This window comes from Epinephelus lanceolatus, chromosome 14 (assembly GCF_041903045.1).
Source record: "Epinephelus lanceolatus isolate andai-2023 chromosome 14, ASM4190304v1, whole genome shotgun sequence".
Lineage (NCBI taxonomy): Eukaryota > Metazoa > Chordata > Actinopteri > Perciformes > Serranidae > Epinephelus > Epinephelus lanceolatus.
In genome coordinates this window covers 33,993,062-34,009,141 of record NC_135747.1, presented here as the reverse complement: position 1 = coordinate 34,009,141, position 16,080 = coordinate 33,993,062, and the positions used below count along the sequence as shown (strand labels likewise).

Here is a 16,080-nt window from a genome sequence, read left to right as displayed (position 1 = left end):
ACATAGTGCTGGACTCTAAAAAGTTATGATGGAACTTTTGACACTATTTTCTAACATTGTAAAGACCTCAAATGTGAATTTTTGCAAATTTTCTTAGTCTTTTATGACGTTAAATTACAAATTTTTTGGCTTTTGGACTGTTGGTCAAACAAAACAATCAATTTTAAACATCACACTGGACTAAAAAAAAAAATTCATGGAACTTTTTACTCTATTTTCTAACATAAAGGGTACTGAAATGTGAATTTTTGCAGATTTTCTTTGTCTTTTATGATGTTAAATTAAAAATCTTTTGGTTTTTGGAACGTTGGTCAGACAAAACAATCGATTTCAAACATCACACTGGACTCTACAAATTATGATGGAATTTTTGCACTACTTTCTAACATTTTTACGACCTCAAATGTGAATATTTGCTGGTTTTCTTGGTCTTTAATGACACTGAATTGAAGATACTTTCGCTTTTGGACTCTTGGTCAGAAAAAAAACAATCAATTTTAAACATCACACTGGTCTCAGAAAAGAGTGCAAAAAGTTTCATTATAATTTTTAAACATTTTAAAGACCTCAAATGTGAATATTTGCTGGTTTTCTTAGTCTTTTATGACATTGAATTGAAGATCGTTTGGATTTGGACTGTTGGTCTGACAAAACAATCAAATTAAAACATCACTATGGACTCTAAAAAATGATGAAGGAACTTTTGACACTTTTTACCAACATTTTAAAGACCGCAAATGTGACTTTTTGCTGGATTTTGTAGTCTCTTATGAGATAATATTGAAGACCTTTTGGTTTTTGACTGTTGGTCACATAAAGCAAGCCACTTGAATTCATCACCTCTGGCTTTGGGAAGTCATGAGGGGTATTTTCTTCACAATTTTCTGTCACTTTATAGATCAAACAATTAATTGAGACAATAATCAACACGTTAATCAACAATTAAAATATATGTGGGTGTACACACAAGTATATATTGGTACAATAACATATTTATACTTTGTATAATTCATTTGTTTACTTATTTAAGTATATAAAAAGATAGCAGGACAAGTTGATGAAGATATATATGTAATATCAATATTTATATGTATTTTTTTGTAAGGCAAAGACAGCTGGTATTATATATACCATACATTTTGACTAGTTTATACTTTTAAGTCACGCATGATTGATAATTTATATTACATACGAAGATAGGTTTCTGTAAGACATATTTGGGAATTAATATTATATAGATATACATGGGTTATGTTTGTGTGACAAAGTTAAAAAGCAATAAAAAAAAAAGGTATATTTAGAGAATCTTAGGTATAGGTTTATATATGTATAAAGAAGCTGTGTGTGTTATTTTATTGGATGACTCATGGAGAAGGGGTGAGATTTAGTAAGTTTGTACTTCCTCCCACTCCTTTGCAAATATGTAACTCAAAGTAACGACACTGACAGCTGCTTTTCATTATGCTTTAAATTATTTATAAATACTACTTTCTGTGTCTGCTTGTTTGTATGTTCATGTCTTTTTTTGTAACTTTAATCATGACGTGACTTAATAAAAATTGACCTACATTTCAATCTTTCTTCTAATGTGACGATATCTAAAGAGTAACTTTCAGCCTGAACCCTATCTCCCCATGTTTTGTGTCTAAGTATCTGATGGGAACAACTATTTCTGAAACTGTTTCAGTACTGAGTGAAATCAATAAAGGCTGCAATGTAACCACTTAGGTCATTTGTGTGGTGTCAACGTATGTTCACTGAGTTAACTGTAGCCTCCACAGTGACAGAAAACAGGGAAGGTGTTTGATGAGGTAATGGATGCTTGTGTTAAAGTGAAACGTTGGCGTGTGATCAGACAGGCTCCCGAGTTTTCATCCAACCGAGCACAGAGCCCTTCTGATGTTGGCTGACCTCGTCTTGGACTCCACCGCCGCTTGTCAACTTGTTGCCGTCGGTGATGGCGATTATGATGGCGGGCTCGAGGAAAAAGGGGTTCCTTCCCTGCAAAGAGACAAAAAAAAGGACATTCGCAATTAATTCTCAAACTAAACTAAAAGGGGAGACAAAAGCATTTATAGAAGCCGGGAGCAAATTCACATCGTAATTTAGCAGGTGTGTATTTATAGCACTGAGGCATAAATGAGCTCAGATAATGTGGCATTATATAGATAACTTAGAGGGGATCTACGTTAAGTGGCAGAGCGTTAACTCAGGGGAATCATCAAGGGGAACAGTAAGAGTGCAGTCTTTAGCAGAGCGACTACATCTATGAGACGAGTATATCTGCAGTATATGTTCGCTCTATCTTCCACCACAGCACAGTGCATTACCTGAGGATCTCTTTTCTGCTAGACCCCACAATATTTCATGACACCAGCACTCCACACACTGATAAAATGAAACTGGAGCAGCACTGCATTTATCACTATGCATCAGCCCTGTGGGATCTCCACAGAGGCCACAGAATAACTCGGCGAGTTAACAGTGTAAAAACCTCAGCGCGGTCCTGTCAGCGAAAAAAACCCGTCAGCACACTGACTGGACCTCACTGCGGAGCCGCACAGAGGCTTCACAAAGGCCATCCTGTACCGACAGCGCTGTGATTATTAATGGATGTGGAGCCGCTCAGTTTGGACTCTACCTGTAGGCTGTGGCTCCTGCTGAATGATGGATCTGTCCGGTTACACAAACAGCCCAAAGTAAACAGAGCAGGATACTACCAAGATCCACTGTGCTCCAGGTATCCATGACAACCTGGCAATTTTGTTTCTCCCAACCCCGAAATGATACCGAGCACTTTCTTAGCATGCGAATGAGTCGGCGATGAGGCTTAGTTGCCAGACGAGTGATGATTTCATCCGTGTCACATCAGAGCTTTTACTGTTGCTATGCAATTAGGTGTCGGTCATAAGGGGGCTAAAAAAAGCCAAATGTAGCTATTTAAATTAGATTTTGGGAGCATCACATCAGTCCGTACTGATGATACAGAGCAGCAGGCAGCTCTGCTCCTGTAGTCTCGTCCACTACAGTCAGACAGGTCAGTGTGTTATCACATGTAGAGTTAAAGGTACAGTTGGGAACTTTTATAAAAACGAAAATTGAAACGGTCACTTTGTCCACACAGTAGTCCAGGAGACGGACGATCTGATCTGTGTCTGGTCAGAAGTAAAGTTAGCTAAGCTCTAACCTAGTGTCGATCCCATGTGTGACTACGGCTGGCCAATACGACGTCTGTGTTTGAAATATTGATATATTTTCAAGCAAGATATAGATGTAGACAACACCGTTTACATCGATATAGGGTCAAGTTGCTTAACGCTGTTCTACCGAAAAGCCACACCAGTGGGCATCTCTCCCTCCCACACTCTCCGCCCTACTCATTTTCAAGTTCTCCAGCAACACAGAGAGAGACACAGAGCTGCTCCTCTGTTCAATCTGTCCGTTCATTAGTCTGCAGTGCAACATCAGTTTATATGTTGCACGTGCTACGCTAAATCAGTCTGTGAGATGAATGAAATTAGCACAGTAGCACACAGGCAGAGCTGTTTGATCGTGTCAGGTGAGTATTTGTTTGCTAGTTTGTGTGTGTGGTGGATCATAGACCATCGCCGATCTTTTTGGTAGTTGTAGTCTGATGTGTGACATTGAGACAGCGCCTGGATGCATGTGACAGATCTGTTTTAAAAATGCAGCGACAACACAGACGCTTCAAATACACGACATATAACGCAGACAAAACGTCTCTCTCGTTCCTCCCCTGCCTCGGCCTCTCTGTTGATGCTCTATGCATAAATATGATTAATAGCTTAAATAAATAAGAATATTTAAATCATTTTCCAGCACTAGATTCATTTGAAAGGCCAACAGATGGAAAACTACGTCTTAACTCCCCCCACAAAGCTTTTTAATTGTTTCAAACTACAGTGGATTTAGACCTACTTGATACCTTTATACTCATGTTAGTTTTGTGTCCTGTGCTGCAAACCTTTAAACCTCTGTAGCTCCAGCACTATCTGCAAAAATGTAATGTACAGCCCTGCTATTTATTCTATTTAATGTTTCATTTACATGTTGTGCAGCTGCATATTTTCAAACAGGGCAAAAAAACCCTGTCTTTGCATTTTATTTTGATCACAGTCGTTTTTTGGAAAAAGTGCTTGTGACAAAAATGTGGCTCATTTCGTAGAAAATACTGAGATATTTATCGTGTATCGCCATCTAGCCTAAAAATACTGAGATATGAATATTTGTCCATATCGCCCAGCCCTATGTGTGACTGATGCAGGCAAGCACCAGCCACCTTTACACATGTTTTGGCTTTGTCCAAAACTAAATAGTTTCTGGAAGTCAATATTTAAAACGCTTTCATTTTTTTGAAAGTTGCCGGAGAAACCGTCTGCTACTACTGCAGTATTTGGAGTAGGTACACAAGATATACATCTTAGTCGCTAAGCAAAAAATATGATAGCTTTGGCATAAGAAAACTAGTTATTCTATAAGAGGGTGTGCTCAGAAATTGCATGCAATATGGCAACCATTTTTAACCTGTATAGAAAAAATGGACACCATTGATGTTGCATTTTGTACTATCCATATTTAATATAATTTACTATATTTAATTTAAATAATTTAATTAATTTAATTTAAATAATTTACTATAAGATAATTTACTATATTTAATTTAAATAATTTAATTTAAATAATTCAAATATAATTTACTTATTTATTTGTAGCTTTCAATTATTTTTTGTTAGTTTTTCCTTATGCCTCATTATTATCTACTTTTTTTTGTCCATTGCATTTTTAAATTTAATGTATTTATTTATTTTTTGTGTCTCATATACGATTTCTGTCACATTGTACTTGTAATTACTAATGCAGTTGATTCAGTTTGATTACTAAACAGTACAACAGGGATGGGGCTCTGCTGGAGCAGAAACTTGTCAGCTGTATTTTTGATTTACTGCATCGTGTGTGACTTCAAATGCCAATAAAAAGACCTTGAGAAAAAAAGGCTTGCTTATAAAGACGGGTTTTTAGAAGCTGCTTCAAACTGTCCAAAGATTCAGTGAATCTGATCGATCAGGGAGTTTGATTCCAGAGGGTCGGGGCTGAAACAGCGAATGCACAATCACCTTTTGTTTTGCAGCTGGAGCAGGTGATGGACAGCAGGCCGAGATTTAAGGATAGGAGAAGTAGGAACGAATCAGAAATGTAACTGATGGCAAGGTCATGCAGTGCTTCATATGTAGTCAACAGGATCACGTAGTTTATTCTGAATTTTACAGGAAGGCCACAGAGGGATGCAACACCAGGTGTAATGTGTGACTGATGGTGAGTTCTAGTTAACGGCCTGGCAGCTGCATTTTTAAGCAGCTGTAAACGATTTAGAGCACCTTGACTGAGGCAGATGCAAAGCAGAGCCCGAAATACTCTTTCCTGTGTACGTGCAAGGGGACACGAAACTTTTAAAATGACATCCAACAAAATTATTTTTAGCTGCACCAATGTTTTTCTTACTGCACTGTTTGGTGTAACTGTCCTCTTTCACAACACGGACAATTTAAGACTGATTTTTCGACAAATCATCTTTTTCTATTCCAGCATTGCAGGTAAGTATAAAGGAAGAAAGTATACATGTGGTATTGGGCAGAGGAAGGCTTTATGTAGGAATACAGTTATTAGAGTGAGTTAGGTTAATCACTATTGTGCCAACAGGTATGTGGAAATATAAAGTAAAGGCAGTATTGGGTTCAGTGGTATGTTTAAAGATCTGTAACATCAGAAATGAGAAGAGCTTGACTCATTTTGACATATACAAATTAAAATATGGATAAATGAAATTAGATTAAATGTCTGTGGTAATTAAGACCTACCAAATTAAAATTTAAGACTTACTTACATTTACGGCCTATTGATAAAATTGAATTTTAAGCATTTTAAGACTTTTTAAGGACCTGCAGACTCCCTGAATAATCAAGACAGCAGGGAATGAAAATGTGAATTAATAGTTCAAGATCCGGAGAAAACATTTTTAAGCGAGAGACAACCAACTGACCAAGTTTCTTAGCGATAGGTTATCTATATCTGGTTGAGGTGGACCAATAAACTGATCTGTTGACACAACAGAAAAAATAATTACCTGCTGTTTTGATAAGAATCAGAAGTGGAAATGTAATTATGTAATAGTACACTGGATATATCCAGGACCCATTTTCGCCCCTAACCACTGGCGCTGTGCGCGATGGCTCAGATTCAGCCTACTCAAGACCACATTATCATGCTGATGAAGAATTATTTATCACATGTTTATATGGATTTTTCTTTCATTACTATTGCAATCAATATAATTATTAACTTTTTAATATTATAATTTTATTTTTCTTAACTTTATGCTGTTGTTTCTTTTGCCCTCTCACCCTCCTCTGTACATGCTCCTATTTAATCTATGTTTGTGTGTATGTGTATGTTTGTGAGTGTTATGTATAACATCATTTGTGGAGAAGTGTGTATGTATTGTGTATATGTTATGGTACTTATTTGGGGGAATCATTAACATACTAATGGCAAGTCTAAACTGGTTGCCAGACAGAGGCTTAGCCATGGTAACATGACTCCCAGATATGTATATGTGTACCGTGCTGTGTGTTGCTATATGTTGTTTTGTTATTTTAATAGAAAAATACATAATAAAAATAAAACTAAATGGGATAAAATAAAATAAAATAAAATAAAATGGGATAAAATAAAACAAAACAAAATAAAATAAAACAAAATGGGGTAAAATAAAATGGGATAAAATAAAACAAAACAAAATAAAATAAAATAAAATAAAATGGGATAAAATAAAACAAAACAAAATGGGATAAAATAAAACAAAACAAAATAAAATAAAATAAAATGGGATAAAATAAAACAAAACAAAATAAAATGGGATAAAATAAAACAAAATAAAATAAAATAAAATGGGATAAAACAAAACAAAATAAAATAAAATGGGATAAAATAAAACAAAATAAAATAAAACAAAACAAAACAAAACAAAATAAAATGGAATAAAATAAAACAAAACAAAATAAAATAAAATAAAATGGGACAAAATAAAACAAAACAAAATGGGATAAAATAAAATAAAATAAAATGGGATAAAATAAAATAATAATAAATTCAATTCAATTCAATTCAATAAAGAAGTTGCAGACAAATGATTAAATGAGAAAATAATCAAAACACTAATCAATAATGAAAATAATCAGTAATCGGAGCCCAAATCATCTGTAGCTGCCTCCATAGACAGATCATCCATCTTAAAACAGCAGGACCAGCTGGTTTGCCAACACAACACCAGACTGATGGAGATCCATTAAAGTTGCGTTCATCACCGGCGCTGACGTGTTTACTTCCGACCAAACATCTCCGATCATATTACTTCCTCTCTCCTCCGTTCCTGTCCTCCCTTTCTCTCCCTCTTTCATTGCTCTCTTAATGAAACTGTGATCAGTGTCAGGATTACCCGCTGGCTGCCTCCCTCCCTGCCTCCATACTCCTCTTCATCTCCCTGGGGAGAATCACCTCAGATGCCTGGCAACCTGGAGGGCTCTTTGTTACAGTAGCGAGAAGCACTCCAGGGCAATATTAACTCCCCCACAGCCTCACTCCCCCTTTGTCTCCCCCCCGCACTGCCTCTCTAACTCTCGTCCCCACTGAACGTCTTACACCTCGAGCACTTAAGATGAAAAATCAAAGTTGACTTCTCTTCATGAATTAAATTGGAAAGCAAAGTGGACGATATTGAGTCATTACGCAGGGCCCTTTCGAATACAAAGTCAACAGAGCACGAGCCACTGCATCACTTTGGTTCGGCTTTGATTTGCAGCTGCTGAGGTAAATTGAGACAGAAAAACATAAAGACAAAGAGTGTGTGTGAGTGTGTGTAGTCATCAGAGCGCTGATGAAACCTCTCAGAGTTCTGACTGCACCTGAGAAGATTCAGCCTTACAGCCTCTCTGCTCGTAAACTTGAAACAACACAGACCCTTCAGATAAATTCAGAAGAAATTCGGTTTATCACAAACATCTGCACCCCATGTGCTGCTTTAACCACATGGGCACTGATAAAAAGACAAGTGCATGCAGGAGTATCATTATTAGTGTGAATGTGACGCTCGCTTTGAAACAGTTAACAACATAATCTGCTCATAAACAAATGAACTCTCTGCAGAGACGCACTTGATCCACTTCCTTTAAAGCAATCTGCTTCACTTTAAGGAAACAAAACAAGTAACAAAACAGTCTATTAATCAGTATACTAAAAATTGATTGCTGCTTTTCTCAATTTTAGATGACTGTCAAGTAAATATCTTCAAGTTTTCCACTGTTGGTCAGACACAAGAAGCACTACAGCAGCAGACGACATTGCATGACCCCAATCCTGGTTTCTCTGCACTGGCTGCCTATGTGTTAAATATTGATTTTTAAAGATTTTACTGATCACTTTTAAAGCTCGTCTGGGTCCAGCCTCAAGCTACATGGCACGTTGGATCCTCAGGTGGGGTTCTTCTGGCCGTTCCAAAGTCGAAGCCTAAATCTAAAGGTTTTAAATCACTTATTAAAGCCCGTCTTTGTGTCTTGTGGTCTTTTTAATTAACTTTTAATCCATCTTGATCCTCATTATTATTAGTATTACTGTGTTTATTGCTTTTATTCTTTTTATTGTATTTACTTTAAGTGATACGTTTTTAATTTTTAGGCCTATTTCTTATTTTCATCCGTCGTCTTTTTAATATGCTTTTATTATTATAAATATGAAGACGCCATGTTGGGTGGGGTTACAACTGACAATTACTTTCATTGTGGATTATTTTCTTAATTAATCATCCTTGTTTTGTCTATAAAATGTCAGAAAATAGTGAAAAATATTGATCAGTGTTTTCCAGCACCCAAGATGACGTCCTCTAATGTCTTGTTTTGTCATAGGAGTAAAAAAAAAAAAAAAAAAAATTCACATTTATGAAGCTGGAATCAGAGATTTTTTTTTAATTTATGTACTCAGAGTTAATAAGCAGTTATCAAATTAGTTGGGGGTTCATTTAATAGCTGAAAACTGGTTGATTAATCATTGCAGCTCCAGCTATAGGAAACTGTGATAGGCATTTCTCATTATTTTTAATATCATCATGACTAAATTTAAATAAATAAATAAATAACTAAATAAATAAATAAGGGATTAAGCATAAAATAATTTTATATTTTTAAATATATTTATTTAATAATAACTACATTTTAATATTTTTTAATTATTCTTTTTAAATAACAGATTAATCATCTATGAAATAATTGTCAGTTGCAGCCCATTAAAAAGTTCATTACACCACTTCTTTTGAAAGGACACAATAAGCTAAATAAAATATTTACTGCTCATTACAACAGTGGCTATGATGTCAAAGAGGTCAGCGTGCCATTCTTTCTGAAACTGACCTCCAGTTGTGAAAAGCCGGTCGAGAACACATCATTAAATTATAAATACTGTTAAATCGACCTGTCTTTAGAGGTCAGCGAAGCGGGACACAGTAACCTTGACCTCAGCATGTGCTGTTTGCGGTCACAGACATGTGTCTGTGTCCATATTGCTTCTGCCAGCCTGGTTGGCATTTGACATTCAAACTCCCTGAGAGTGCCTGACATACATTATGTATGTCATATGTGTTACCCTGCATGTTGCGGATCAGTCGTTTGTTACTCAGGAAATGCTTGCTAAGCGTTTACGACTGCTCCTGCTGACTTACCTCCAGAGTGGTAAACAGACGTCCAGGTTCTACATCCAGTGTGTGGACTCACTTAGCAGTCACACTGGGTATGGACTAGACTTTTAAGCTTACATTAATAATGACTACTCTGGCAGAAAACTGCATTTCAACAGACTGGACAGGAGACAAGAAAACCTCACAGGCTGGTGTGATGCATCTCCTGTTGCCTTCTAATGAGACTAAATCAGGATGGATCCACTGTGGTCATTGTGTGTTATGGTGCACGGGAAGTGGCACGATCAAAGGAGTTTGTCATCGACATTAGAGCAGCACTCAAACTGTGAACACCACCACAGCTTCTATCCTTCATACTTGCTCTCTCTCATGCAGTTCTACTTTCAGCAGCTGCCTCCCTAAACTGGAAGTTTGACCACAGAGATTTAAACTGGTGATGTCAACGTTAGGCAGCATTTATGGAGCTGGGCCAGTAATATTGAATTAGTACCAGACTTTGTGGGCTCAAGAAATATTTCTTTGCTATATTCAGTCCCAATTAATTATACGTGAACGTAGGCTACCAGCTGTGAATCAGACCAACTCTGCGGTTCAGCTGGAGGAGAGCCTTGTTTCAAGTTCACAAATTAAAACCGAGTTGTACAAAACAATGGAAAACAACATCAATGACGTCAAATTTAAAGCACATTTCTTCTTGTGAAGCCTTTTCTTGAATATCCTGACATTCATGATCTTGTTTATCAAATATTTAAAAAGGTATGCTATGCAGGATGTTACTAAAAAACAACGTACAGACTCATCACCTATGACCCACTCTCGTGCTATGTTCAGGATGTTCCTCTGTGTGTGTGCCCACAGTGCTCAGGTGAGGTCACACTTTATAAAAAGGTAGCATCCAGGTGCCAAAAGGTGAGCAGCATGCATCCAAGAGGAGGCAACAAAAATTGTGAACACAGCGCTGAAAAAATGCAAATATAGCGAGGCGAAACCCCAAACTGACAAAGCTCATTTGAAATAAGAGCGAGTCTGGGGTTGCCTTTCACTTTCGCTGGAGATACCATTTGCAAACAGGAATCAACAATTCCTGCATAGCATACCTTCAAATAATTCACATATATGACATAGATAGATATAGATGACAGAATAAAATATAAAAATATTTTCTCCTCCCAAAAAGCTTGAGAGTGGACTCCATGGAAAGTTTAAAGGTCCTCTGGCGAGCAGGGAACTACACTCAGTTCCTATTTTCTTTAGGGCTACCAAGCAAAACATTATGCAGTCTAAAACAACAACAACCCAGCAGTAAATCACATCTTTATGACGGCTGTAATGTTCGGTTTTTGTTGAGAACGCTTCAGAGAGGCGCTGAGAGTTGCTCCAAATACAACATCTGTGTCAGTGAGGGTGGACTAAATATTAGGAACGACTCTCAGGATAACAGTGTAACAGCAGCTCCTACCCGACCCTTAAAGGGGAAATACGCCCATTTTCAAACTTCATGCATGTTATCCCTATGGTCTAGATACTCTAAAAATACTAGTCAACATGAACAGCTCTCCCAAAACCAAAAACTAGAGTGCTGAAACTCAAATTTGTGATGTCATCAGGTATAAAGGCTGGAGCTAATCCACAGACGGAGAGCACCCAGGGGAATGTGACAAACAGAACTTTGATTTTATTTGTGGAGATACGTGAAATTGACAAATTGGTTTACCAGTGTTTCTGTTGTAATTTTCATTTGACTTCCGGGAAGTGAACGCTGCTGTGATTAATGGCCACTACTCCCCGGCCCCTGCTGCATCGCCCTCAGTTTTTCGACTGATCTTTACTGACTCCTGAAATCACTTTGCATCGGCTCCCAGTTAAATACCGCACTGACTTTATGATCTTACTCCGCACCTTTAAGGCCATCCACAACCAAGCTCCTCTGTCCCTCTCCCAACTCTTGCACACCCCCACCTGCACTCTCAGGTCTTCCTCTTGCATCAACCTCACTGTCCTGCCAGCCCACCTGACCACCTGAGCCTTCAGCTGCCCCACCCTGCGCCTCAACTCTCATCAACATCAACTCTCTCTACTTTCAAATCCCGCCTCAAAACTCACCTCTTTCTAGCCTATTCAGTTTGACTCCGTCCATCTAGCCACACACATCCACTATTTACTCTGCATTTTATTCACTGAAAACTTGTTTTGCTGATTATTAATTTTTTGTTCTGTTATTTTACTTTATTATTTATTTTATGTTTCTTTATTCCTTACCTCACTGACTTTTTAATCTGCTGTCATTTTCTCTTTCTTTGCCTGTGAGGTGACCTTGAGTGTCCTTAAAGGCGCCTATAAATACAGCGTATTATTATAATTATTATTATTTGTTTGAAAAGATATTCACGCATCCAGCTGTCTCAGATGCAGGTGCATTGGAAAATATCACTTAAGTCTTTGAACAGAAAATCCCACACACTGCTCAGCTTTACAATTTATTAGTAACATTAATGTTTCGGCGTTGAACTGAAACGTAGGACTGAAACGTTAGTGTCACCAATAAATTGTAAAGCTGAGCAAGAGCAGTGTGCAGAATTTTCTGTTCAAAGACAGTTGAAATTTACAGCCATAACTATAACATATAAAGATATATAACCAAACATGAGGGTCCGACCTATCTGATGTTTCTGCTGTGCTTATTTCAAGTACTACGCTTCTTTATTAGCTCTCTGATGAACCAAATCTACCCACACAGACGCAAAGAAATGTACTGCTGTGGAGGAGGGCTGCAGTAAAACATATTTCAGCCACCTAAAGAAAGTATCAATTTAAGTGTGAACTATATTTGGATTATTTCCTCTGCATCACCTTACACCTTAAACCAGTCGAGGCAGCTGTAGACCAGCAGCACCCGTACTCTGCTGGCTTTGAGATAACAGCGTCAGTTCTCCATTTGAAAGCACTGTGACAGCGAGGTTAGGTGGTGAAAATATTCTAAATACAGCGTTTATTTAAACTGATACTGATTTTTTTTTTTAGGTAGGCCTCTTTTTAATGAAGAAAAACTAGGGAGTGCAGCACTGAGTTAAGGCTCTGTGTAGTTAGTTGTAAAAAATCAGGATGGGGCACAGAGTCACTTAGAGATAAAAAATAACAATTGGCCAGCTCACTAAGTGTAAAAGTCCATAATATAGGCAGGCATCCAAGTCACTCTGACTGTAGTTAAAAATCCTTTTTTAAAACATGGATGACCAACACGTTTCGACTAGAGAGTCTCCATCAGGGTGAAGACTCTCTAGCCTCTTTTTAAGTGGCTGAAAACGAATCAGCTGAGGCAGCGTTTGCTCAGTGCCGGCTTATTTTAAGTACATATCGTAGGGGTTTTCTACCTGGAAGTTACTGTAAACTCAGTGTCCTCCTGTCTGACACTCTATAAAAAAGGAAAAACACTCTGCCATGACATCAGGTTCCTATTAATCGTCTATGTAGCAGCTCCAGACGTTTTATACCCTATGACATCACAAGTTTGAGACTAACTTCTCTGGTTTCTGGCTTTTTAGAGAGTAGCATGTGTTAGCAAATATTGATTTATATTTCCCAGGGTGTGGAAATAACATAGTGGAGTTCTCAATTTTGGTGGTGTTCCCCTTTAAGTAACGCCTCCCCTAAGCAGCTCCAAAAAAATTAAAATATTACAACCTGTATAAAGTTGGGATTTAAAGCAGGTCTGTTGTACTAGAGAGCATTAGTTTTAGCAAAGTGTACCTTATAAAATAACTTAGAATTTTAAATGTGTTGTAGGAGATTCTCAGATTTTAACTACATCATGCACGACTACACTTTAATCTCTATAAATCTAAAAATATTAGCACCAAGCTGTCCATGATTTCTCAAAGTGGCAGTTTGCAGCGCAATCTCGAGTCTCCACATCAATGTCGTAATCAATAACGGTTACTGCAGTGCAAAAATAAGTTCCTGTTTTTACTTTGTTGCTGTCATGTTTGTGTCATGAGCACATGACTGAAAGTGTGTGGGGTCACAGTATGCAGGTGGTTGATGCTTGTAAGACTGGGGATAGGGGAAGGGGAGCAGGGGTCAGGTCTGTAGGGGGGGCACATTGCACCAGGTCATTATAACACTTGTATTATCAAGCTGATTTCCTGTCTGCCTCTCCAGTGCTACGTACCTGTCCATAGTTGTCTATCCCAGTCACTAATCTATTGAGATTGAGTAAATCAAAAGCGGTCCTCAAGGACTGGCCGATAGATGTGAGCCCGGTTGCTTGGAGGTTCCTCAGCTCTGTCATGAAGGTGGCGTGGCTCTCCTTCCATCCAGCCTTTGAAAGAAAACACCAACAACAAAACATATTTGGTTAGCAACAAGCACAAAGTTAAATAACTACACCACTGTTGTGAGCACCAGGCAACTTCTGCAGGAGTCAAGGGTTAACTTTTTTATTATGACTTTAAAGTGATAAACACATACATAGGTCGCTTCCTCTTTATGTGCCCAAGCCAATAATGTGACAGCACCGCAGCTGAGATGTGCCAGGCTGCTGCGACCGGCACACACATCACACATTACAATGTGTGCCGTGACTAAAGTGGCAATTTGGTCTAAACAAGTAAAGTAAGCTAGTCTGTCACCCTCCACCACCACCACCACCACCACCTCCTCCTCCACCTCCTCCTCCCTCTCCCCCAGATATCACCTCGCTGTATAAATAACACCCAGAGTTCCTTGCTGCTCACATTGAAACAAAATGTCGGCCATGTTTTAAAAGGGGTATGAAAGCTCCTCCTGAAGATTTCCTCTACACAATTGATGTAGTGATCACAACGTGGTGGAGCGATGGAGGGGGACAGTCAAATCTGCGCAATGTAAAGCTGGACATGACCCGAAAACAAACTCTACCTTTATCCCGAACGGAACGTCTTCAAAATTTACCAACATATACCGGTCCCCTCGGCTCGCCGGATCTCTCCCTCTGAGCTGTGGAAATAGTAGAGAATTATTTACGGTTATCGAGAGATCGGCTGTGACAGGCGAGCTTGCAACAGTACAAAGATGATCTGAACCGCAATCCCCGCTCGGGATCTCCCAATATGAATGTGTCCCGTGGTTACAGTACCTTCATAAAAGTCTCAACAGCGCCTTTTGCTATGTCCAGATAGGTAGTGCCCAGATGGGTGCGCTGGTTCATTGAAGCGGACGTGTCTATCAGAAAAAGTAAAACGGGCATTGTGATGGTAATGACACGTTCTGCATGGACTTGGTGTCAGTACAACCGGCCAAAACGCAAAAAAAATCTTTTGTTCTCCTGCCGCCTGTATCACCTCTCAGCTAGCTAGCTAGCTGGCTAACTGTCTGTCTCACACATTCTTTCAAAAAAAGTGTAAGAATAGTGAGTGTAGAAGCCCTTTCCGGGCGAACTAACCTAAAAACCTCAAACCCTAGGGGCAGGTTATTGATTCACGAGGGATTTTGATAATTTTTACAATATTTTGCAAATATTCCTAAGTTTCATAGAAACAAAGTTCCCCCTCATAGTGTGTCCCTGCTTCTCCCTACACTGAATGCGCTGTGTCTTGTCCACTGGTTTTAACCTAAGCTCCGCGTTTGACCCCGCCTCCCAAGCGGTCTCTCAGCGTCACGTGCGCGAACGCTCGCTCCTCATTGGCCGCCCCGCGCCGCTCATTACCATATCCAAATAAGGCCAACGCTGAGCGTCTCGTGCGCATGCTTGCTCGTCTGAGAGGCAGGAATGCAAGGAAAAAATTCTGTACATGCAATATGTGTTGAAGAATACAACATATGTGGCGACGCACGCTTTCCTGGAGCTTTGCCGCTGCTGTGTGAGGACGTTTTGTTTAGGACTGGGCCCGTGTCTGTCCCTGAGAGCTGATTACATAACAACAACATTTACCTCATCTTATGCACGGGCGTGGGCTACTGAGAAAGACAACCCCTAAAAGACTGAAAACTGAGGATAGACAATATACAGTGTATTAAGAAAGCAGAGCCAGGATACACCCGGGGGACACTGAAAGTACTCGCTGACACCATGGCACTTCATGTGATGACCAAATAAAGACAGCCCTTTTCTGCGAAACGATGTGAAGGAAGAGGTTTGGCTGCAAGGGTCTGACATGCGCGCGCACGCACGCACGCACTCACACACCCTGCAGCTCTAAGATGGCTATACTTTGTTTTTCTCCCCCATATGTGCAATGACCTGGGCCTACATGAGAATCACATATTAAAACTATGCTGAAAAGAGATATATAATAGTAAAAGTCAGAGTTCTTTACACAATCTCACTTATGTCACGAAAACTG

At 38.8% G+C, this 16,080-nt stretch overlaps 1 protein-coding gene across 1 annotated transcript in view; it reads right to left on the bottom strand.

The window, feature by feature from the left end:
• The window catches only part of ints6 (integrator complex subunit 6), a 44,517-nt gene extending 29,200 nt beyond the window's left edge, over positions 1 to 15,317 (bottom strand). The window contains exons 1-4 of the mRNA XM_033617946.2: positions 14,874 to 15,317; positions 14,657 to 14,734; positions 13,929 to 14,078; positions 1,912 to 2,001 (exon numbers count right to left, since the gene is read on the bottom strand). Of these exons, the coding sequence (XP_033473837.1) occupies positions 1,912 to 2,001; positions 13,929 to 14,078; positions 14,657 to 14,734; positions 14,874 to 14,984 (429 nt within the window). The 5' untranslated portion in view covers positions 14,985 to 15,317. The remainder of the gene's footprint in view (positions 1 to 1,911; positions 2,002 to 13,928; positions 14,079 to 14,656; positions 14,735 to 14,873) is intronic.
• Between the last annotated feature and the right edge of the window lie 763 nt (positions 15,318 to 16,080).